Genomic DNA, 25,727 nt, shown 5'->3' with positions numbered 1-25,727 from the left:
AAGGCAAATCGAAACCACAATAGGATATTACCTCACACCTGTCAGACTGGCTAAAATCAAAAACATAAGAAACAACAAGTGCTGATGAGGATGTGGAGAAAAAAGGAACCCTCATGCGCTGTTGGTGGGAATGCAAGCTGATGCAGCCATTGTGGAAAACAGTATGGAGTTGCTTCAAAAATTAAAAATAGAATTACCATATGATCCAGTAATTCCAGTACTGGATATTTACCCAAAGAAAACTAAAACACTAATTTGAAAACACATATGCACCCCTATGTTTACCGCAGCATTATCTGTAATAGTCCAGATATGGAAGCAGCCCAAGTGTCCATCCACAGATGAGTGGATAAAGCTGTGGGGTATATGTGTGTATATATATGAAATGGGGTATTAGACACAAAAAAAAGAATGGAATCTTGCCATTGCAACGACATGGATGGATCTAGAGAGTATATTACCAAGTGAAATCAGTTATAGAAAGACAAATAATTTATGATTTCATTCTTCTGTGGAATTTAAGAAACAAAACAAACGAGCAAAGAGAGAGAGAGAGAGAGACAAAAAAACAGACTCTTCAACAGAGAGAACAAACTATTGCCAGAGGGGAGGTAGGCAGGCGGATGGGCAAAGAGGATTAAGAGTACACGCATCATGACGAGCACTGGATAATGTAGAGAATTGGGGAATCACTATATATACACCTGAAACTAACATAAACACCGTATGTTAATTATACTGGAATTAAAAATTAAAAATTTTTATTTAAAATAAATAATGTTTGGGGCGCCTGGGTGGCGCAGTCGGTTGGTTAAGCGTCCGACTTCAGCCAGGTCACGATCTCGCGGTCCGTGAGTTTGAGCCCCGAGTCAGGCTCTGGGCTGATGGCTCGGAGCCTGGAGCCTGTTTCCGATTCTGTGTCTTCCTCTCTCTCTGCCCCTCCCCCGTTCATGCTCTGTCTCTCTCTGTCCCAAAAATAAAAAAAATAAATAAAAAAAAAAACGTTGAAAAAAAAATAATGTTTTTGTTTTAATTTTTTAAATGTTTGTTTATTTTTGAGAAAGAGAGACAGAGAGACAGAGAGACAGAGAGCGCATGAGTGGGGGAGGGACAGAAGAGAGGGCGACACAGAATCCGAAGCAGGCTCCAGGCTCTGAGCTGTCAGCACAGAGCCCGATGTGGGGCTTGAACTCACGGACCACATATCATGACCTGGGCCGAAGTGGGACACCCAACCGAGTCACCCAGGCGCCCCTAAAATAAATAATTTTCTTAGTGTGATGTCTACTTAGAGAAGCTAGCACAGAAGACTAAACACACGACAACAGAATTTTTATAAAGCTCAGAAACAAGCAAAACTAAATAATGTATTGTTCAGGCATTCATATATGTGTGATAAAATTTTACAAAAACAAAAACAAAAGCTGAGTTACAACGAACAAAGAACAGGATGGCGGTTGCCTCTATAGTGGGTACTCCTAACGGTGACACCAGAGAAGAAACAGTTGAGTGGATGCCATTCATGTCCATGTTGGCATGGACAACATTCTCGTTCTTGGGTCAGGTGGTAGGTTCACAGGCATTCTCTATCTTACTATGCTTTATAACTACATATATGGTTATATACATTTCTTTTATGTCCAATAAACTGATAGAATAATAAAAGAAAAATCTTAAAGTGAATAGGTGAGTGGAAACCTGCAAATGAAGACGATTCTTTCTGGAAGACTGAGAAAGGAGGAGAGGGGAGAAATAGTACAAGAGCAAATGGGAGACACAGGTAATGGGAGAGATTTTAAAATGAAGGCAAATGGCATGAGTTTATAAACCAAAGGGAGAAGTCTGCAGAAAGAGGAAAAGACTGTAGGTGAGAAAAGACATGACCAGTAAGGGCTCCAAAACAGGTAGAGAAGAAGGGATATGGGACAAGGGCACTGAGGCCAGGGAGAGAACCTTGAAAAGAAAGCAAGCCTGTCCTGAGACTAGATGAGAAAGTGAAAATACGTTGTAGATATAAATAAAATTCTGGAAGAAGATGCACTGAGGGAGGCAGAAAGTTGAAGAAAACCATAAACAATGGTATCCAGCTTTCTTGAAGTAAGCACTGAGGTCATCTGTTGAAAATAAGGAAGGCAGAGATGAGCAAGCAGGGAAGGTTTGAAGGAGTCGCAAGAAGTTGACACAGAACAAGTGAAAAGCAGGCACAGATGAGATGAGGAACAAGAAACCACTAGCAGCATCAAGGGGGGGTTGCCTGCATTTCCCAGCAGTTCTGTCCCTGTGGTGTGGCAGCAGGGCCCTGGGACAGCAGTTGGAGGACCCTGGACTGGGGGGCGGGGGCAGGAGGAGGGAGCCTGGGAGGAAACTTCAGACTACACCAAGTGGTCCTCCAAGATAGGGAGAGGGCATACAAGTTTACTGATAATAATAACAGCCTCCGTGATGGGCAGCTTTTAAAGCCTATTTAAAAAAAAAAAAAAACACCACTGAGTTTAGAGAAAGAAAGAAACACACACACACACACACACACACACACACACACACACACACACACACACACAGGAAAGACTGACTGAGCTCACTGGACTGAAATAGGCCTGAGACGTTAATATTGGTTATCTTTCAGAAACAAGATTGTATTTATTTCTAAAAATTAGCAACTTGATGCAGTGAAAGCAAGCAATGAAGGAAGTTTACAAATATGCTAACAGCCATCCTAAGAGTAATAAAGAATAAAAGTGAATTTTCCCCTTTTGGTCTTTATTTTCCAAATTTCAGTCACAGAATTAAATTACTTTTATAATAGTAATTTTTAGTTTCTGTGGGAACGGAGGCTTCAACAGAATTGCTGCATTCTGAATCCACAGGTTTCAAACCACTGGTGTTTTTAAATCTTATTTGCCATGTTGGTTACATCACAATGAAAAGTCCCTCTCTGCTTTGCCCTCTACTTTATCTCATCGACCTTTGATCTGCTTAGATTTTTTTCCTTTAACTTAGTTTAAAAAAAAAAAAAAGTCAGACATTCGAGAATTTCACTGGGTAAGGATTTCTAATCCTACTGATAAAATAATATTGCACACGCTTGAACATGGACACATTCTGCTACCTGTGCTATGGCATCAGTGGACAGTAATGGACTTGGGTCATCTCCATCCTTGCAATGAAAATGTCAGATAAAGAAGCACTTAAAATCCAATTCTCTTTCCTCCCCGCCAGCTTTTTTTTTTTTTAGTGTTTATTTCCTTGTTTTGAAAGAGAATCTCAAGCAGGGTCCACACTATCAGCGCAGAGCCTGACGTGGGGCTCGATCTCACGACCCTGGGATCATAACCCGAGCCACAATCAAGGGTTGGATGCTTAACTGATTGAACCACCCCGGCACCCCTCCCCCACCGCAGTTTACTCCCAGTTAGTCCTGTACCAACTATTCTCTGTGTTGTTGCTAGAAGGACTACCATTGCCTCTGATGCTCTGGACACTGAAGAGTGCAGAAAACCTCCACTGTCTCCTGACATGACACTGGGAACGGGACTCCCAGTTCTGTAGGGCTTTGGCCACCTTGGATCTGGATGGGATGACCCCAGCAAAGGCCTCTAATCAGGTCTCCAGCACCTCTGTTCCCAGTTCGCCCTTTACTTCCAAAGAGCACCATACACCATTTCCCCCTGTGCAAACTCCCCCGTCTGTGGGATAAAGTCCAAAGGCCTGAGAAACAGAGCCTTCCACAACCACTTTCCAGGCTGTCAAGCCACAGGGCAAATCCGTCTTTCCGCTTCTAGCCTCTGCACCTTTGCACATGCCGGACTCTACGTGCGACATCCTTCTTCTCATTCTTCTGTGTGCCCAGCTGACACATTTCTCCTTCAAAACCTCAGTCATGAAATACCTCTTCTTGAAGTCCTTTTTGCATCCCTTCCTCCCAGGGAAGGCCACTCGCTCTTGCCTGTACGTGTTATGCTGTATACAGACGTCTTTGGTCTGGCACCTATGACTGTCACCCCAAGAGTACAGGGGCTGACCTCTATTCATCTTTGTGCCACTACTGCACTTCTATTCTGCTTTGGCCCAGCGTCAGAGAAACAGAAGGCATTCCATGTTTGTAGAGTGAAGGCTGAATGACCCAGCTCATGGACCACCTCCCTTTCAGGGTCACTGCTGCCCCAGACAGGCCTCCGAAGAGAAAACAATGCGTTGGGGGTGGGGGTAGGGAAAAATCTTGCTATAACTCATTCATTCAAGAACAACTCTGGTGCACCTATTCTAATAGCTATGGAGAATTTTTTTTCTCTTGAGATAGAGAGAACAGGTAAGTAGGGGAGAGGAGCAGAGTAAGAGAGAGGGAATCTTGAGCAGGCTCCACAGTGAGCAAGGAGCCCAACACAGGGCTCCATCCCTGGGACCATGACCTGGGCTGAAATCAAGAATCGTACACTCAACCGACTGAGCCACTCAGGCACCCCTGGAGAATGTTTTTTAAGAGATACAAACCTGGTCCCTGCTTTCAAGAAACACACAGTTGATCCAAAAAAAAAAAAAAAAAAGCTATATTCAGATAAGTTTAAATAATCATACCATATGACCAGGTGTCAAGGAAGTTTGAAAGAAAATATATACCCAAGAAAGTCAAAGCAGCCTGGCGAGGACTCAATTCCAGGTCTCCCTGTTACTAGCTCTTATTATCTGTAGGACCTTGAGTAAGTGACTTCACCTCTCTCTGCCTCAGTCCCTCCACCTGTAAAGAGGATGAATTCTGACCTCGTATTGTACTACTTCCTCTCCTTCTCTCTGTTCCAGCCACTCTAGCTCTCTTTTACTGTTCCTCCCCTGTTCGGCTCACTCTGGACTTAGGACATTGACACCTTCTGGTTCCTCAACCTAGAACGCTTCTCCCAAATCTGAACCATTCAGGTCTCTACTCATACAACCTCCTCAGAGATAATTTCCTGACGACCTGCCCTAGATAGTATCTCCCCTCCCATGTCCTGCCTAATGCCCATACTCGGATTTATTTACTCCACAACACTTACCAGTGCCAAAAATCACACTATTTGTCTACCCTTTTTTATTTCTGCATCTCCCACTGGGACATAAATTCCTTGAGGGCAGGGTCTTAGTCTTAATTGGATCCCCAGTGCCTAGAATGGCTGGCACAGAGTAAATACTAAAAAAAAAAAAAAAAATTGTTAGGGGCACCTGGGTGGTTTAGTCAGTTAAGCATCTGACTTTGGTTCAGGTCATGATCCTACTGTTCATGAGTTCGAGCCCCGCTTTGGGTGAAGCGCTGACAGTGTGGGGCCTATGTGGGATTCTCTCTCTCACCCCCTCACTCACTCATGCACCCCCCTCAAAAAGAAAAAAAACAACTGTTAAATAAGTGGCGATAACAAAAAAATAATACCTAGATCAAAGGGTTTTGTGAGGATTAAATAAGACAGTGCACATAAAAGAATATAAAGTGCTTAGTACAGTGCCAAGCAGGTAGTAGGCTCAGTAACATCAGCTAATACTATTCTCTAAGAAATCCAGAAGAGGCTGAGGTCAACACAGGGAGAAGCAGTCACCAAAGTTTCAAGGAGGAAGCACCTTGAGCTTGATCTGGAATGACAAGGATTGTTCTGACGGGTAGAGAGGTGGGGGCACCGTAGGGAGTTAGAAGTGTGCCCCTGTCTGAGCCACCCTCCCCCATGTGTTCTTTGCACCTCCATTAAATGCAGAGCCATCACACTTAGAGGCATCTATTGACCAGCCTCTGTCTACCCATCCATTAATCCACTTACCTTTCATTTCTGTACCACCAGAGCCTAAGACAAATTTCACTACAAAAGGGCGCAAAATAATGTTGTTGAGTTCACTTTAGAAATCTGTAGACCAGCAATTCAGGCCTACATGTCCATCCTAAAGAAATACTCAAGAGTCAGCATTAAAAATCATGTATAAGGATGTCCTCTACAGCATGACTTGTGAAGGGAGGAAAAAAAGTTAGAAATACACAGAATGTCCACCCACAGGGAAAAAATAAAACTTACTATGGTATGCATCTATACTGTATAGAGGTTAAACTGAACAACAAGATAGATGTTTATGTACTGATATGAAACAATCTCCAAAAGACAGTTCTATGGGGGGGGGGGAGGGGGAGAAAAGAAAGGTTGGAGAATACACACTATGTGATCTCATTTACAACAAACAAACAAAAATTTTAAAACCACATACATACAAAACCTAAAGATTTATCTGGAGATGCACACACACACACACACACACACACACACACACACACACACATTTTTTAACCACTGTATTTTCAGCTCTTCAGTACCATGCCTGAAACATGCAGTAAGTGTTCAATAAATGTTTGCAGAACAAAGGATGACATATGTAAATGTACAGAAAAGGATTAGGAAGCAGATCTGCTTTTCATGCTCAATATTTCTGTGCTGTTTCCATTTTTAAGTCACCACATTAATGCGTTACTTGTATAATTAAAATGAATTCAAAACAGTTCTTTAAAAAAAAAGTTGCAGGACCTGGATAAAAAGAGACCAGCGCACTCTTCATAACTTCGCTGGGTAACTAATTTACTCGTCCTGGGCAATTAGGGCTCTTACACAGCAACTCAACGCTCACTTTACAAATCCAGCGTCAGGCATAAAGAGGAGTGGGAAAGTGCCGGGTTTTAAATTGTTCCTGCAAACCCGTGAAAGGCATAGCATTTCTAAGGTTGCTCTCCTGGAGCTAGGGCTCTAGCCCCCTGCCTTCCTCGAGCAAGCCAGGCCGGCCGCAGAGAAAGGCAGGCAGGTGGGCGTGGAAAGTCCTCCAGGTAGGTGTGAGCACGCGGCGCTCGGGTAGGGAAACTTACTTTCCAACCGGCCCCTACTCTAGCAGTAAGCTGCCTCTCCTGCTCAAGCATCCTCCTCCGGAGGAACCAATTTCTTCTGTGATCCGCCCAGAGCCCACAGGTCACCTGGTTAGTGGAGAAGTGCGGTGTTAAAACCCCGGGAGCGGGCTGTGGGTGGCATCTCTGCGGTTCGGCTCTCTCACCCGGGGAAGGGTCTGGAAAAGGTCTCCTGCATTTCAGACCAGGGGATCAGCAGCCCTCGCCCCACCGGCTAATTCAAAGTCGCGCGCCCTGGCGCCCTGGCCCTTGGGGGGGTGGGGGGGGGCGGGGATAAGCTCAAGGGCGGAGGGTTGGCCTCGGACCCTCATTCACACCCGGAGGCGGCCCTGCCCGTGCCCCTGGCGGGGACCGGTCCTCCCTCCCAAGTCTCCGCTACCTCGGGCCGGTACGCTGCGGACTCGGTCTTAGGCCCCCGGCGTGTGAAGGACAAGAGGGCGGGCGAGCGGCGCAGAGCCGAGCCGGAGATGCAGATCCCAGGGCTCGCCAACCGCCGGCGGAGAGGTGCGGCGTGGCGGGCACCTTCTTCGGGTCCGCTCCGCACAGCTGCCTCTCAGCTCCGCGCTTCGCTCCGGGGCGTCGCGGGTCCCAAATGCCGCAGCTGCCGCGGGAGTGAACTCCGCACCTGGGAAATCGATCCTAGATGCGCAAGGGCCTCCCATTGGTCTCAACGGCCGGCGGGCCCCGGGCTGGGGGCTTCCAGTGGGGGAGGGGGCCGAGGGCGGGTGCCCGGCTGTCTATCACAGGCCACGCCCTCTCCAGCCCTACTCCCACTACGGCCCCGCCCGCTGGGGGGGCGGGACCCTTGTGCGCCACGCCGAAAACTTGTCTCCTCCCCGGGAGATTCTATTGACTGGAAGGCCGTGGGAAGCTACTACCAGCAGCCAATTGAAACGCGAAATCTGCCCCATGGGGGCGGAGAGAACACCGCCCGCTTCCTCTGGAGCCAATAGAGAAGAGGAACAGCGAAGCGCTTCCTGAGTTCGGGGGTCGAGGGAAGATGGCGACCACCAAAGTGGGTTGGTGCTTGTGCGAGTTACTGAGGTGAGGAGCTGGTGGTGTGGGCTCGCAGGCGTTTTCTGTTTCGCGGTGGTTCTTGTCCGCCCAGGGCAACTGAAGTTTGCGGGGAAGGGGGATCTTCTAGTCACGAATCTAGGCCTCAAGGATAGCGCTGTTCTCACTTCGGAGTCTTTTAATTAGACTGAAGCTGACTGGGTTAAAGACTCAGTTAACCGCGTTTTCTTCGCCTGCCCCACTTCTGGCTGAAGGGTGCAGTTTCCCTTCCTTTTTCTTTTTTGTTCGCACTCCAACTATTCTGTTATAAATTATCCATATTCATTTCTCGTTTTCCTTTATAATTGAGCCATGGATCATTTTCCAAACTGTCGTGTCTCTTCTTGGTAAAGAATAAACTGGCTCTTGTCACGTCTTAGTTTCCCCTCTTTCACTCACCAAAATGGTCGCTGTTAACATATGTCACTTACATATGTTAACCTTAAAAATAAAACAGCTATCTTACCAGCAAAAATGGTTTGGTTGGTTTTGTTTGTTTGTTTTTTTCGGGAGTAGCAGAGAATTGCATTTCTGGATATACAAGCTATGACAAAACCATACCTGGCAAGTTCTACCAACGAGAGGACCGTTGTTTTATGGAGAAGGAGGAAGTTGAAGGGGTGGGGGGATTGAAGTAAAGTCCGCTGGAGAAAAGCAAGAGTAGTGAGGGTTTCTCATTGGCTGAGTTGCAGGAGTTGTAGGAAATGCGACGTACATCTCTCCCTGTTGGGGCCTGTTAGTGACCATTCCATCGTGTTTAGGATTCTACTGTGGGATGCTGTAATTGACAGTTCTTCCTGAAATTGACATTTGAGTGATAGGGCTCCTCTGCGTTCCCCCTTCTGGCCTCCTGACTCCATTTTAGTGAGATTTCTCTTTATTTTCACAAATAAAAAGTTTATGTTGAATCATCTGCTTCATGATCATCCATTGATCTTTATTTCCGGTTGATGTAGGAGTAATACAAAATTGTATTACATAGGTAATACATTGTTTCTTACAGAAGAGTTAGGAAATAGAGGAGCAAAAAAGAAAACTGGCCAGGCGTGCTACCATCTGGAGATAACTACTGTTAACATTTTGGTGAAAAAAAACCCAGACTTTTTTCCCCCTACTTTTATTGTTGTAATACTACTGTTTTTTACCTGACTTGCCCTAAATTTATTTAAAAAAAAAAAAGACCTATTATATTCCATCTACACAGTTCTTTTAACACCTACCTATTTTTGTTCAGGTTGAAATTTGTAATTAACATGATAGCATCCTCCAGTGTATACATATTCTCTCCAAAATTCAGGTATTGTTTCTTCATTTTTGTCCCCTCTACAATTTCTTTTTTTTTTTTTAATATTTTTTTTTTCAACGTTTATTTATTTTTGGGACAGCGAGAGACAGAGCATGAACGGGGGAGGGGCAGAGAGAGAGGGAGACACAGAATCGGAAACAGGCTCCAGGCTCCGAGCCATCAGCCCAGAGCCCGACGCGGGGCTCGAACTCCCGGACCGCGAGATCGTGACCTGGCTGAAGTCGGACGCTTAACCGACTGCGCCACCCAGGCGCCCCTCTACTCCAATTTCTATAATGATTATTTAAAACATTTTGAACAGGAAAGTCTATTTTCAGAGGCTTCATATTCTTCCCCGACATTTGAAATATCCCTGACTCAGTGCTTTGCGCATCACAATGGCTAAATAAATGTTTGTCGAATGAATGAGTCACTGTTGATTAGTTATCTTTTAAAGCCTTGGGTTTCTGTGGTAAACATTATTTAATGGCACATATTTTTAGTTTATATACGTGTGTGTGTGTATGTATATACTGTATAGTTGAATGTTTATTTTTGAGAGTGAGAGAGAGCACGAGTTGGGGAAGGGCAGAGAGCGAGGGAAGCACAGAATCTGAAGCAGGCTCCAGGCTCTGAGTTGTCAGCACAGAGCCCAATGCAGGGCTTGAACCCACAAACTGTGAGATCATGACCTGAGCCAAAATTTGGATGCTTAACTGGACTGAGCCACCAGGCGCCCCTATTTTTAGTTAGATTTAAACAAATTCTAAAATGGATAGTTTTGATGTGCAAGTACTGTAGGATGTTTAATAAATTTATATAGTCTGTATCTTTGAAACTAAGAGACTCAATAAAGGACTGGCTCAACTTTAGTTATTAGTAGGATTTATTTTTTCTGATTTTAAGTTAAATAGTTCAGTTTGAAAATCCTATCACATGAATCTTCCCACTTAAGTCATTAGAAGGAAATGCCATAAAAATCCTTGGATTCTATGGATCAGCCTCATTTTAAATTAAATGGGCTTTTAACTTTTCCTGGGAAAGCTGTATAATATTCTTTTTATGAACAGATATATTCCAAACATTAAATAATTGACAAATCTTACCACTTATGTCAAACCCTGTTCATCCTTTAAGTCAGTAGTTCTCAAAGCATGGTCCATAGACCTTGACAGGTCCTCAAGACTCTTTTAATAGTTCTTCAAGATCAAAACTATTTTTATAATAATTTATGCTAACATTTGCTTTCTCATTATGTTTACATTTGCACCAATGGTGCAAAAGTAATAGTGGATAAAACTGCTACTTACTACAAATTGAGGCAATGAAATCAAAGTATATGAGAAGTCTTGTGTTTTTCACCACCGTGCACTTGCTAAAGCCAGTTTTACTAAGAATGTCCTTGATGAAACAGTAAAAATTAATTTTGTTAAGAATTAACCTTGAGGGGTGCCTGGGTGGCACAGTCGGTTAAGCGTCCGACTTCAGCCAGGTCACGATCTCGCGGTCCGTGAGTTCGAGCCCCGCGTCGGGCTCTGGGCTGATGGCTCAGAGCCTGGAGCCTGTTTCCGATTCTGTGTCTCCCTCTCTCTCTGCCCCTCCCCCATTCATGCTCTGTCTCTCTCTGTCCCAAAAATAAATAAACGTTGAAAAAAAAATTAAAAAAAAAAAAAAAAGAATTAACCTTGAGTTGAATGCGTATCTTTTTAATATATATAATGTCTTCATACTGAAGTATGCTTATCTCAAGGAAAACTTCTTGCATGATTGCTAAGTTGAAAGCTGAATTAGACACTTTTTTATGGGACGTGGTTTCTACTTGAAAGAATGACTGACAAAGTATGGTTCTTCTGACTTGGCTTTGAAAATGAATGAAATGACCCTGTCAGTTCAAAGAAAACAAGTGACAGAATTTATTGCTAATAATAAAGTTTGAACTCTCAAGTGAAAATTAGAATTTGGAGAACCTGTATCTGCCATTCAAAGCTTGACCACTTTCCAATAATTAAAAGATTTTCCTGAAGAGATGGGTAGTGATATTAACAAATGTGATTTGGAGATACTATACAATGAAAAAATGTGCCCACATTTGGAAAGTCTACATGAGTCATGAACCAATATTTTCCAAATAATCAAGTCATGACATTACAAAATCATGTATAGGTAAAAGATCCACTTAAAGTACAAGATTTCAGTATAACAGAGTATGAAAAGGACATTGGTTGGCTTTCAAACTCCATGTTGCAGCTGACAATTAAGAAATTACTACTTGTCTAATTTGGTATAACATCACAGAAAAATGCTGTAACCATCTGAAAAGGGTATTTAAACACACTCCCTTTTCCTACTACATATCTGAGTGAGCTTAGATTTCCTTCATATACTTCAAGTAAAACAACTATCACTAAGATTGAATGCAGAAGCAGATATTAAAAGCCACTGTCTTTTGTTAAGCCAGACATTAAAGAGATCTGCAAATATCTAAAACAGTAATACCCTTCTTACTGAGTTTCTTTTTTGTTTGTTTGGAAAAAAGGGCTTTTTTAATAAAAATGTGTTTTATATTAACTTGTAATGGATTTGTCATTGTCAGAATAATTCATTAAATTCCTCAGTTTCATTTCTGATATGCTAAATATTGGTAGATATAATCCATGTAAATGAGTATTTCTCAACAAGGGCTGATTTTAACTTCTGCAGGACATTTAGCAATGTCGAAATAATTCTTATGGTCATGATTGGAAGGGTACTGTAGGCATCCAGTGGGTTGAGACCAGGAATGCAGCTAAACATCCTATAATGCATAAGACAGTCCCTGCAGACAAAGAATTATTGTGGCCTAAAATGTCAGCAGTGCCGAGGTTGGGAAATCCTGATAGAAATAAAAGCTGTATGGGGTCTTCAGGAATTTTTAAGAGTTTAAAGATATCCTGAGATCAATCATTCTAATAAGTCAAATACGTCTTCAAACAGTGCACTTATTCACAATAGGAAATCCCACATGAGAAGTTTGTTTCCAAACTAAATATAAGTAAGATATTTATTTCTGCCAGGGCTCCTGGGTGGCTCAGTCGGTTAAGCATCCAACTCTTGTTTTGGCTCAGGTCATGATCTCATGGTTCGTAAGTTCCAGCCCTATGTCAGGCTGCACTGTCAGATTTTCTCTCTGTGCTTGGGATTCTCTCTCTCCCTCTCTGCCCCTCCCACTTACTCTCTGTCTCTCTCTCTCAAAATAAATAAATAAACTTTAAAAATTAAGAAAAAAAGTTATTTCTCTGAAGAATTTATGTCTTCTACTTATGGACAATGAAAACTATGCAAGTACACAAAATATCCCCATACATGCTTGGATCGTTAAGCCCTTCAGAGCCCAATCTGCTTTTCACTACCATGTACAAACTTAGAGTCTGTATATCTATGTCCCCCACCTGTCACTGCTCCCCACCAAATACTTGAACTCCCCGGCCCTGCGTTTTCATTATTTAAGTTTTAGTATTTTAGTGTTTTTATGTGTTACAAGCTCCCCGGATCCTTTATAAAGGGTAGGCAGGATATAAAAAATATGAAGCTAGATACCAACTATATTGCCCAACGCTAACAGAAAAACACACTTTGAAAAATTATTTTAACATCATCTAAGAGACGTCTGAAGAGGTAAAGAATTTTGTATGCAGTCAACAAACACGGATGCCTTCTCTGGCCCAGGCATTATGCTAGGCGTTGGCATCCAGTGGTAAACAAGCCTGGGTCCTTCCTTGCCTTTGCAGAGCTTCAGCCAGCCTGGCAGTAAGAGCCTTTTAGCAGTCAGTGGGGGAGTGAGTATGGAGTAGAAGTAGGTTTTCAGAGCATTTATGGCAACTCATTTAGAGGCACATAAGGAAAGGCAGTGTTCTAGGGTCATAGAAACAGATCAGATGCAGAACTTGTAATAGAAATGGAGAGATCTAAGTTCCTCTCACCCCAGAAATTGTTCTATTTGAGGCGAAATGAAAGAATAAAAATGATTTGCTACCTCATCAAACTTTTAACTAATTAAATGTTCATTACTAGTTAAATGTTCATTTTAACTAATTAAATGTTCATTGATCATTCAGAAGACGTACTGCTCGGGTTCTGCGTTGTGATTTTTGAGGGTCAGATGCCATTCCTGATCATGTCTTGTTTAGGTTAATAAATTTGTTTTTAGTCCTTTTTTTTTTAAATTTTTTTTTTTAACATTTATTTTTGAGACAGGGAGAGACAGAGCATGAACAGGGGAGGGTCAGAGAGAGGGAGACACAGAATCTGAAACAGGCTCCAGGCTCTGAGCTGTCAGCACAGAGCCCGACGCGGGGCTCGAACTCACAGACCGCGAGATCATGACCTGAGCTGAGCCGGCCGCTTAACCGACTGAGCCACCCGTTTAACCGACTGAGCCACCCAGGCGCCCCTGTTTTTAGTCCCTTAACACATACACTGTTAGGAGAAAAGTGGCTCAACATTGATTTTTACTGCTGATTAAGAAGTATTTCGTTAGCAGACTCCCAGGTATAAAAATCTCTCTTTACTACTGATATATAAAGTGGATATGTAAAAGTGGACTTTAATTTGTTGTTTCTGTTGATTTTTATATTTTCCTTCTTGTTTCAGGTTTTTTTATTCATTATTCCTCCCTGGCCTGACAGTATGTGGAATTTTATGCATATGTTTGTTCATTATCCTCTGGGGAATCAGACTGCTGGTACGAAGAAAGAAAGAGTCAGTAGCAACTAGCAAAAATGGGAAAAATCAACTGGTGATTGCATTTTTTCATCCGTACTGCAATGCTGGCGGCGGAGGAGAAAGAGTTTTGTGGTGTGCCTTAAGGGCTCTGCAGAAAAAGTAGGTATGCATCTTTCTTAGCTCATTTGCTCTCGTATTACCTTTAAAAAAAAAAAATCATTGCCCAGAAAGTTAACTTTCTCTCACCTTACTCGTGGCCAGGAATTAATTGTTCTTCAATAAGGAAACGCTTCTGTTATGTGCCAGCCTGCCTTACAAGATCCTGTTGAATTTTAGTTGATATGACAAAGAAATGGAAAGGGAAAGTATCCACCCTTTAATGGCAAAATTTAGCGGGGATAACTGTCACCTTGGAAGAACGTGTGGAGAAGTTGAATAGTAAACAGAAATATATCAAGCAATACCAAGGAACACTTTAAGCCTGAATACATTTAGTCCATAGCGGCACACAGGAGATAATCTCTGTGAGAGCATCTATCTGATTTTAATGTTGATATCATTACCAGTTAGTCTTAAGTTACCATGTTCGAAAGAATATGCTACTACCCGGTCATTTCATGTTTTAGGCTTCCTTCTCCCCACCTGCATCTCCAAATGTAGGAGGAATAAACACAGTAAAGTACAAATTCCATTTGTGGTTTTATCATAGGAGGAAACTATTATTCTTCCCTGGTTACGCTACTTCCTGGCACATGCCCTTCATCCAGTTCCAGAGCCTTCACACAGAATTCCCTTCATTCTACATCTCTGTTTCTTGGCTCATCCTGGCTTCCAGCCACCACCCTTGTATTTCCTCTGCCATCTTCCATAACTCCCTGGATCTAAAACGTGTTCTTAGATCTCAGCGTACTGCCCACCTTTCTGAGGCCTTCCCTGCTCCTTCTCTAATCACTACTGCTCTTTCCTTCTCCTAACTCTGTGCATTAACTTGTCTACCTGGATTCTCTCACTCTTGAGGGCAGCGGTAAAGTTTTGTGATAGCTCTACTGTACTCCCCAGCAAACTCTGTTATTCCCAAGTCACCTGCAGTGAAAGAAGTCCAAATCCTCAGTAGGACATAGAAGATACTTTTTCATCTTGTTCTTGCCACATTTTATTTTTCATCCCTCCCCATTCCTTCATGTATACTTTGCTCAGCACACTGAGCTAGGAGCATCAGGCTCTCTCTATAGATTCCTTGCCTTTCCATACGGTGTTCCTTTTTTTTTTTTCTGACCTTTTTCTCCTCAGCTAATTTCTACAAGCCTCTCCTGACTCAGCATAAACTACAATACACTTTTCATTCGATCTAGAAATATTTCTTGGGGACCTACTCTGTGTCAGTCACTGTTGAGTTGAGATTGAATGGTGAACAAAATAGATCATGGATCTTAGATTTTAATGGAGAGGAGACAAAATAATACCTAAAAAGAAAAATACCAAATGGTGAGAGATGCTACGCAAGAAATTAAAATAGGACTCCATACTTTATTTTTTTAATGCTTACTTATTTTGAGAGAGAGAGAACGGGAAAGGGGCAGAGAGAGGGAGAAAGAGAATTCCAAGCAGGCTCTGCACTGAGCAGAGCTTGGGGCTTGATCTCATGACCATGAGATCATGATCTGAGCCGAAATCAAGAGTCAGATGCCTAACCGGCAGAGCCACTCAGGTGCCCCGGGAATGATTCCGTATTTTAGACTGAGTAAGTAGGGAAAATCTCCAAGGAGGTGATACTTCACTGAAGTTTAAATGACAAAAGCAGCTGACGTGTACTGAGCATTTACTATGTGCCAGGCATTGTTTGAAGTGTTTTACACGTGTCAGCTCACCCAATCTTCAGAGTAACCTTATGAGATTGTTACTGTTACCCTCATTTGACAGATAAGGGAACTGCATTACAGAGCCCATGTTGTAAATCACATGCCATACCGTCTGCCTCAGGAAAACACAGTGAAGATGAGAAAAGAGAGTTCAAAACGGAGGGAACAACTCTTGCAAGTCCCCTAAGACTGGAAGGAGCCTGTCGTGTTCAGAGAAAGGAATCCAGTTTGGCTGACCCTGTGGGTACCTGAGAGAGCGGAGGCAGGGTCCAGATTACTCAGGGCTTGAGTGAGTAGAGTGAGGAGTCTAGCTGGTATTCTAAGTGCTGTGGGAAACTATATGAGTGTTTCAGACAGAGAGATGATATTCTGCTTATCCGTTGCTACATGACAAGCCACCCCAAAACGTAATGGCTAAAGCAAGAATTTCTCATTATATTTCACAGTTTGGGGATTGATGGGCCCTGTTTGAAATCCTGCATACCAAGCTGCTGCAGTTAGATGGCAGCTGGCTCCAAGTCATCTGAATGCTTCTCCACTAACATACCTGCTTCCTGGGCTGGGATGATTGCAACAGTGACAGTGGGTGAGGGTGGGGAACACTGGTCAGGCATCTCTGTCACCCGCAGCCTCTCTACGTGACTCGCTTGGGCTTGCACACAACATGGCAGTCTCAGGATAGTTGGACGTCTTATGTGACAGTTGACTTCTCTAGAGCAAAGCAGAAATTACCATCCCCATAGAACTTGGCTCTAGAAACTGGCAAAATGTCACCTTTGACATAGTCTATTGGTAAAAGCAATCACAGAGCCCGTCATTCCAGGGGAAGGGACATAGATCCCACCACTTGATAAGTGTCAAAGAATTTGTGGCCATCTTTAAGCAATCGGAGATGACAATCGTTTTTACGTCTTATAAGGATCATTCCAGGGGCACCTGAGTGGCTCAGTGGGTTAAGCATCTGACCCTTAATCTCAGTTCAGGTCATAATCTCACGGTTCTTGAGTTTGAGCCCCGCTTCGGGCTCTGCACTGACAGTGCGGAGCCTGCTTGCGATTCTCTCTGTCTCTCTGCCCCTCTCCCTGCTCATGTGTGCAAGCTCTCTCCCTCTCTCTCGGTCTCTCAAAAATAAATAAACGTTAAAAAAAAAAAAAAAAAAACCTCAGTCTAAGGATCATTTTGCCTGTGGGGAAGTGCAGTTAGATGCTCATCCTTTGGGTCTGCACAGCATCCCATGGCTGTCTTTATCAACACATATCACAGTTTTGCAGTTTTCTGTTTATACATCTGTTTTCCCCACTGAACTCAGCTCCTCGAGGGTAAAGACCCTCTAATCCCTGAACCTAGTAGCTCATACTAGATACTTAAGAAATGTTTTATGACTCAGTAGCCAAAAACACCATCAGAGCAAATGCCAAAAGCATAGTCATAAGAATATATACTTTTAAAGACTTCCATTATTATTATATCCTATCTAATTTTGATGCAGGCACCTGATCTAGCTTTTAGAATCTTATTGCATTTCTCAGATAAAAATAGAGTAACGCTTTAGCATCTATGATCCTGTCTAAAGATACATTTAGTAAGTTTTAACTCTTGTTTAAGAGTACATTATTGATATTACCGTTTTATACTGAAAAGGCTGTCAGAATAAAGTTTCTGTGTATTTCATAAAAGCGGAAATGTCAGCAAATTCTATTGATGTCTGCTCTATGCAAAACTCTCAGAAGAGGAAATAGCAAAGAACTCGAAGTCTCATTTGGAGGACTAACATTTAACTCCCAGGACAGCAGAGGACTCGGGATCAGCAGACCAAGTGCAATGAAGGAAAAACAGTGGAAAACATTTTTTTTTTCAATATAGAAATAACCTTCTTTATGATTGTGACAAAATAATTATCTCCAACTTTTCTGCTCGATTTTAACCTAAACCAGTGAAAATCTTAACTACTGCATTCTGTTTTAGGTATCCTGAAGCAATTTATGTTGTGTATACTGGTGACGTGAACGTCAGTGGTCAACAGATTCTAGAAGGTGCTTTCCGAAGATTTAACATCAGCCTCACTCACCCAGTGAAGTTTGTTTTCCTGAGGAAACGCTACCTTGTGGAAGATTCGCTCTATCCTCACTTCACACTGCTGGGCCAAAGTCTAGGATCCATTTTTCTTGGCTGGGAAGCTCTAATGCAGTGTGTTCCTGACGTTTACATCGATTCAATGGGATACGCGTTCACACTGCCTCTGTTTAAGTATCTAGGTGGTTGTCGCATTGGCAGCTACGTTCATTATCCCACGATCAGCACTGATATGCTGTCTGTAGTGAAGAACCAAAATGTCGGATTTAATAACGCAGCCTTCATTACCAGGAATCCTTTTCTCAGCAAAGTAAAGCTCATCTATTACTATTTATTTGCTTTTATTTATGGACTTGTGGGTTCTTGCAGTGATGTAGTGATGGTCAATTCTTCTTGGACACTAAACCACATTCTCTCACTGTGGAAAGTCGGGAATTGCACTAATATTGTTTACCCACCTTGTGATGTACAGACCTTTCTGGACATTCCCTTACATGAGAAAAAGACAACCCCAGGACATTTGCTGGTTTCCATTGGCCAGTTCCGGCCTGAAAAGAATCATCCTTTGCAGATCAAAGCCTTTGCTAAATTGCTGAATAAGAAGGTGGCTGGATCACTTCCTTCCCTTAAACTTGTCCTCATTGGAGGGTGTCGTAACCAAGATGATGAGCTCAGGGTAAACCAACTGAGAAAGCTTTCTGAGGATCTGGGAGTTCAAGAAAATGTGGAATTTAAAATAAACATTCCATTTGATGAGTTAAAGACCTACTTGTCTGAAGCAACGATTGGTCTGCACACCATGTGGAACGAGCATTTTGGGATTGGTGAGTTTGTCCTTTCAGCAACTCGTTTGGTGTCATGAGATGTACATTTGGGTTCTCTTGATAAAATAATAATACTCTAGAAGTTCACATCAGGTCTAATTCTCCTCTCCCAGTCTGCCAAGTAAACTTTTTTCATTTGAGACCCCGCAGGACATAACAGTATGTAGTCAATAATAATAGCTGATATTTATTGACAGCTTACTGTGCAGAAGTCACTGTTGAGATCTTTACAAGTATTATCTGATTTAATCCTCTCTGAAACCCTGCTTGATGTACTGTTATTTCCATTTGACGAATAAAGAAACTCAGGCACAGAGAGGTTTTGAACTTGCCCTTGTTCAGCCTTAGCAATAAGAGATAGAGCTTGGATCCTAACTCAGCCCCTGCTCTTACCTACCAGTTTCTCTGCCCCACCTAACCCTATGTCTGGACTGGTACAGATTCCTGGCCTAATCTCACTGAAGGACCAAATCCGAATCTCCGGGGGGGGCCCAGGTAGATGTATTTCAGTAAAGCTCATCAGGTGATTTTCATGTACACCAAAAGCTGAGCTGACAGGGCTCCTCATGTCAATTCTGTTGTTTCTTCTGTTGATTCCCTACCCATTATTGAAATGGCCTACCCTCCTTTTTCTGTCAAATCCCATTATAAGTGTCTGACTTTCATCTCCTTAGCCTTTAATTTAGCCTTTCTTGTTTATTCTAGCACAAGCTGCTCTCTATATCCTGACTTCCTGTTATGCATACATTTGGCATAAAGTCAACTGCTGTCTTGTGTCTAATTTGGTTCAACATCTATTTCTCAAGTGGCTGCTTTGTGTCCACACTGCTAGGTGTTCAGGGAAAATGGAAAAACATAAAGTGAAGTCTCCTGTGCTAAGGCTATGATTTCTCTTACCCTCCTGTCTATCCCTAGTGGGTCGCACATTACTGAGCCCAGACATACAGCAAGAACTTTTTGATTCAGACCTTCTGCACAGGGTCTGACTCCCTGTGCCTCCTCCCACGGAGACTTACTGGAGCATTCAGTGTGCCAGGCACGTGGCGGGTGCTGGGAAAATGACTGGGAGACAGGACCTGTTGTTCCCTTCTGAGACTTCCAGCTCTGTGTGTGATACAGACCAGTTAAACAGCACTTTACTGGACACGGTGCTAAGTGCTGTGCCAGGGCAAGTGCAGGGTGATTTGAAGCACCCAAGAGAAACACCTAACAGATTTGTGAGGTCAGAGAACAGTTGCCCGAGGAAATGGTGTGATGCGTAAGCTGGGACCTGAACAGTAATTAGAAGTTAGCCTTGCAAAAGATGGGAGAATATCCAGCAGAGGGAACAGCATCGTGACAGGTGGGACCATAAGGGCACTAGCAGGTGCACTCAGGGAACTAAGGGTTCGGTATGGCCGGAGCACGCAGGAGGAACAACACGCTGATGGAGAGGGGAGCTGGGGCCAGGTGAAGCCAGTGGGAAAAGATAGACTGATTTTGAGTATTGGATTTAAAAGCTTTCTATTTCCTCAAGTTCACTGTGGTTGCCGTGGAGGGGTGGATCAGTGAGGAGCAGGGAGGGCCAGGGGAGGAAGGCAGGAGGATGTGTTGGGCTGCCCTGGCAACCTGGGTGACGTGCTGTGGTACAAACACGGTAGGCGAACACGCTCGAGGGAAATTCTGAGGCAGGATTGAACAGGACGTGGTGATTAATTGGACGTCTTACGTGAAGGAGAGAGAAGAGTCCAAGAGGACCTCCTGGGGTTTTGAGTGTAGGCAAATGTATGAACAGTGGATGGCTGTCACCTCGAGACAGAGTCCCAAGAGGAGAGGCAGTTGATGAGCCAGGTTCCCAGCAGGTAGAGTTAGAATGATCTGCAGGACACGGAGTTGGGTGTGTCCAGTGGACACTTGTCTCTACGAGTCTGCAGTGCAGGTGAGGGACCTGACCAGGAAACACAGACGGAGGAGTTCGTTGCCGTCCGGGTCGTTACGGAAGCCCCACGGAAGAGGGTTCGGTGGCCTAGGGAAAGTGCCCAGTGAGAAGAGGCCCCTGCTGCAAAATGCTGAGAACGAGCAGGGTTCAGAAGTGGGCAGAAGAGGAGGAGCCAGCAAAAAAGAAGAAGTAGAGGGAAGAGGGCAACCTCCTAATGCTGGAATTGGAACTCCTGAAATTTTGCTTTTGGTATCTCTTTACACCTTTTATCTTTCAGTCTGCCATCTTGCCAGCATTCTGTAGTCTACTTCGTTTTATTACCTACAGGGATCTGTTTTTTACAGACTGTTCTCTCTCCTGCTTGTCTGTTTCAATTAAGAACCAAGTAGCATTATTGTAAAGGCTAAAAACTAAAAAACTTAAAATTACTTGACACCATGGAAGTTTAAGTGAGCAGATTTATAGGCCCAACAGACATGTGGTTAAATTTCTCATGAGTGTCCTAAAATTTATAGAGGTTTCTGCTCACCCTTGTTCTTGTGAACACTCTCAGAAAGTTCAAAGACCACATGATTTTGTTTCTTTCTCAGGAGTCGTCGAGTGTATGGCAGCTGGCACGATTATCCTCGCACACAATTCAGGCGGCCCCAAGCTTGACATTGTCGTCCCTCACGAAGGAGAGATAACTGGATTTCTGGCTGAAAGCGAAGAAGGCTACGCGGAAACCATGGCTCATATTCTTTCCATGTCTGAGGAAAAGAGACTCCAAATCCGAAGCAGTGCTCGGGCATCTGTAAGCAGATTCTCTGATCAGGAGTTTGAACTGGCGTTCCTGTCATCTGTGGAGAGCTTATTCAAATAATGTCATATCTGTACAGATGAAAGATATTTTATATAAAATGGCGACATACCTTCATTCGTGAGTAATTTTTCTAAGCTTTTTCTGTATTGTAATAAAGTCAGCCTAAGCAGTGCTCTCAGCAGTATGTATATAGACAGGATGTTTATTTCAGTGAAAATGACAAAGGTCAAAATTACCTAAATTGTTTAAATGAAAAAATTTTAGATTAGGATTTTGTCTCAAATTCTGAAAAATATGGATCTGAAAGAAAAAAATGAACCAACCATCTTAATTTTGGTCTAATTCACATTTTTCAAGTCCTATTTGTCAAATCACTGTACTTTAGAACCCAGGAAAGAGAATTTACCTTTAGAAAAAAAGGAAATGTCGAAAGGAAAATGGAAGACTGATAATTAATAGTTTGGTACTTTAGAAATGTTCTGCTATCTTGGGAACACAGAAAAATTCTAGTCCATTTAAATCCTAAATAGTAATTGTGGGTGACCTTCTTGGATATATCTAAAGATTCTCTTAAAAGAGAAAAGAGACTTTAAGCAGGCTTAATCATGTTCTGAAAGCTTGTAGTGAAAAGGCAGGGACTGGGACCGCCCTGTGGGCATGTGTCGGCTCGCAGGGGCCAGGAGGCCTCCAGCGATCCTTCCCACAGCTCCATATTTGTGAAATTAGGTTTTTGTTTGGTGCTATCAGTACATTTGAGAAGGATGCTCTCATCATCCCTTCACATTTCCACATCGCAGGAGGCTGGAAGCTAGGTTTAAGTTGTTCAGAAGGTCTGAGTGAGATCGCTTTGATAAGTTGTTTTTCTGATAGCCATGATAGAGTAGCCAGATCCGTCCACCGAGTCTCTGTTATCAGCATCATGCCTTGTAAGATGATGAGGTGGCATTTTGAAAAGAGCACCGGACTAGCAAAACACCTGGGCCTGATCCCTGTGTCATCATTTGCAAACATCTGATCTCTTAATACTCAGCTGCTGCTTAATCTTTTTGAAACTTACATTCTACATCTATAATCTGGAGATGCTGATACCTGTCCTCACTACCTCCTAGTGATTCTGAGATGGAAAGTATGTGAAAAATACCTGGATAACTATCCAAGTTTTTTAAAGGTACCTTTATAAAGTAATTTAAAGATAACAATTTATAGTATATGTCTTTCGTAATCCTCCTTATTAATGCATTAGGGTTCAGTGTAGGCGAGTGGTTACTAGGTCAGTAGCTACAAATCAGTACACATTTAACGGGACTTCTGTGCTGAATAACTAGCACGAAAAGTATGTGGCTGTGCAGATGCAATTACAGAGAACTACAGCGTTTGGCATTTTCTGCACACATAATTAGCTCCTTCTAGTTCATAATCCACCTCCTGCACAGTCTGATACATATATATATATTTTTTTTTTTTTAATTTATTGTCAAGTTCGTTAACATACAGTGTAGTCTTGGCTTCAGGAGTAGATTCCTGTGATTCATCACTTACATACAACACCCAGTGCTCATCCCAACAAGTGCCCTCCTCAAAGCCCATCACCCAAATTCCCCACCCCCCCAACCACCCATGACCATCAACCCTCAGTTTGTTCTCTGTATTTAGAGTCTCTTATGGTTTGCCTCCCTCTCTGGATTTTATTTTTCCTTCCCTTCCCCTACGGTCATCTAGTTTCTCAAATTCCACGTGAGTGAAATCATGTATCTGTCTTTCTCTGTCAATCTGATACATTTTTGTGTTAGGAGCATGTGAAAGAGGTATGTTTTTCCCTTCCAAACTCCTCTCATCCAGTCACCGACCTGGCCAGCTTCATCGTCTACTTCCAGTCGTTGACTCATCTACAGGCCACCTTCTGTCATCAGGTCAAAAAGCAGCAAAACAGAGGCCCAGGGTGATATGACACACCAACATAGCTTTGGGTGGAGATGATTCAGTTCAGAAAAGAAAGATGGGGGCGTCTGGGTGGCTCAGTCAGTTAAGCATCCAACTTTGGCTCAGGTCATAATCTCGCAGTTCATGAGTTCGAGTCCCCCACATCAGGCTCTCTGCTGTCAGCGCAGAGCCCGCTTTGGATCCTCTGTCACCCTCTCTGCCCTCCCCTGTTTGTGCTCTTTCTCTCTTAAAAAAAAAAAATAAACATTTAAAAAGAAAAAGAAGTCTAGTGGACATTGGAGTTGGAAGGAACCCTACAAATCCTCTAATCCAGTTTTCTTCCTTTCAACTTTACAGACAAGAATAATTTAAAGACCTAAAGACTCCATTTCACAAAGCTGTTTAAGGACAAAAATTGGGATTATAACGTGGGACTTCTGACTCCAGCCCAGTTCACTTTCTTACCTTACAGCTAGTCTTTTGTGGTAAGATCCATACCACCGCCCCCTCAGTTTACCCATCAGCCCATAGAAAATCATGAGAATAAAGATAAAGAAATTGAAAGGGACTAAGAAGTAAAGGAAGAAAGGTTTCTGAAATCCCATAAAGCATTTCTTAATCTTGTTTCTTCAAAATTATTTTTTCATTTGTCACAAACATCACTGGAAACATAATTTGCGTATATGTTCATCTTCCCTGTTCCTAATGTGATAGGACATGTCTTTTTTTTTTTGGAAGGACTGATAACCATGGAAAGCATCAAAGCAATATGTCTGCTGTCTGTCTGAAGAACTCTTGAGTGACTATTCCTATAAAACATTGTTTTTGAGTGGTCCAAACACAGTATATTTTGAACCCACAGCAGTGGGGATGCACATTCTTATTTCAGCTGTGCATAACAAAATACCTGTTCTTTGTATCTCTACTTGTATCTAAATATGACTTTAATAGATACAAAATCTGTTTGTCTCTAAGTATGATAGGAAGTGGTTTTCAGTCTCTTGGATACTTTTCCGCATATGGTGTATTTGTCCCCTCATGCAGGCTCTCAATTCGGAATTATTTGTTATCTACTACCAGTACTTCTAAGCTCCACATGCCAAGAATTTAAAAAATAAAAATGAAAAATTTAAAGATAAAGTAAAATTGTCTCGCCTCTAGTACCCAAGAAGAATAGGTTGTCAGGTTTAATAGACTTTTTCCTTTTAATGAATATTTCAGACCTACCAAACACTGCAGAACTTCATATGTTTTAATAATTTTGGGGTTTCTTTTTTACAGAGTCATAGACAAAATTCTGAGAGAGTAGCCCCTGTAATTATCAGTGCTTTCAGAATATTTGTGTTTAATTATGTGAATGTACCCTAGACTCCAGGACTCTAATATGAATAGGGTGTCTGTGCTAAATCTTTCAGTGGGTACAACAAAAAAGTTAACCATGAGAAGCAATTCTGCAAATTACTAGAATCACATTATGCCCCTGTAATTTCCCCTACCTCTCCCACTATTCCTCAGCTAATTTTTTCCTCTGTCCCCACCCTAAATCTAAGGCCACCCTTGGCTTCAAAGAAGCATCAGTTCTAATATTCGAGTGCTACGTGCTCACTTGGACTATACATGTTACAAGATACTTAAAAGGGAAGTTAAAAGTTTGTACACATTTAAAGAATGATCAGTTTGATAGCTAGGATACATAGTTACTAAGATGCATAATTTTTAATAAAATTTATTCTAAAAACACATGCAGGTGTGATCAATAGTTTCAACTTAACAAATGCAGCTACGTCTAAACCCAGAATAAAGTAGTCAGTTGTGCCTCAAGAACATGATTTAGATAACAGTGTACGTAAGACGGGTAAGGTGAATTAGGAGCTGATGTAGGTTGAAAAACCTTCAAGATATGGATAGTTATCACAATGAATACTTCCTACTTTACAGCAAAGATTGTAAAATCTTACAATGAATAAGGGTTGGTGGCTGTTAGCTAAAGGAGACTTTAGCCACACATCTTGTCATTGGAGCAAACTTGATAGGCTTATTCTTAAACATTGACCTTTTTAAAAAAAATTTTTTTTAATGTTTATTTGAGACAGAGAGAGAGCGTGAGCTGGGGAGGGGCAGAGAGAGAGGGAGACACAGAATCCAAAGCAGGCTCCAGGCTCAGCTGTCAGCACAGAGCCTGATACAGGGCTTGAACCCACAAACTGGGAGATCATGACCTGAGCTGAAGTCGGACACTTAACTGACTGAGCCACCCAGGCGCCCCTTAAACATTGACCCTAAACATTCATTCTTTTTTTCCTTTTTCTCTGCATATAACTGACTGGTCTTTGGATCTTTGGAATTTTCAGGAACCAAGTTTCATTCTCCATGCATTCAATTACTATCTAGAAT

The 25,727-nt window shown here is 42.5% G+C and overlaps 2 protein-coding genes across 4 annotated transcripts in view; one reads left to right on the top strand and one right to left on the bottom strand.

Annotated features, from left to right (window-relative positions):
- The window catches only part of ATP7B (ATPase copper transporting beta), a 78,084-nt gene extending 70,670 nt beyond the window's left edge, over nt 1–7,414 (bottom strand). The window contains exons 1-2 of one of the 2 annotated variants that reach the window (XM_045052525.1): nt 7,278–7,414; nt 6,863–6,967 (exon numbers count right to left, since the gene is read on the bottom strand). In XM_045052525.1, the coding sequence (XP_044908460.1) occupies nt 6,863–6,913 (51 nt within the window). In that variant the 5' untranslated portion in view covers nt 6,914–6,967; nt 7,278–7,414. The remainder of the gene's footprint in view (nt 1–6,862; nt 6,968–7,277) is intronic. The other variant, XM_019825930.3, reaches the window with a different exon arrangement.
- Nucleotides 7,415–7,820: 406 nt separating this feature from the next.
- ALG11 (ALG11 alpha-1,2-mannosyltransferase) lies at nt 7,821–25,073 on the top strand. Of its 2 annotated transcripts, XR_006594334.1 has the most exons (5): nt 7,821–7,942; nt 13,866–14,096; nt 17,762–18,693; nt 21,202–21,530; nt 23,691–25,073. XR_006594334.1 is itself a non-coding variant. In XM_003980354.5 (4 exons), exons 1-4 carry the CDS (start codon nt 7,899–7,901, stop codon nt 21,471–21,473), a joined length of 1,479 nt encoding a protein of 492 aa, XP_003980403.1. In that variant the 5' UTR covers nt 7,821–7,898; the 3' UTR covers nt 21,474–21,594. The 2 variants fall into 2 exon arrangements, 1 of the variants encoding a protein (XP_003980403.1); XM_003980354.5 differs by lacking the exon at nt 23,691–25,073 and having other exon boundaries at nt 21,202–21,594.
- Nucleotides 25,074–25,727: the final 654 nt, after the last annotated feature.

The sequence above is a fragment of the Felis catus genome, chromosome A1 (assembly GCF_018350175.1).
Source record: "Felis catus isolate Fca126 chromosome A1, F.catus_Fca126_mat1.0, whole genome shotgun sequence".
In the NCBI taxonomy this organism is placed as follows: Eukaryota; Metazoa; Chordata; class Mammalia; order Carnivora; family Felidae; genus Felis; species Felis catus.
The sequence above is the reverse complement of the archived record's forward strand: the minus strand, read 5'-3'. Positions and strand labels throughout refer to the sequence as shown.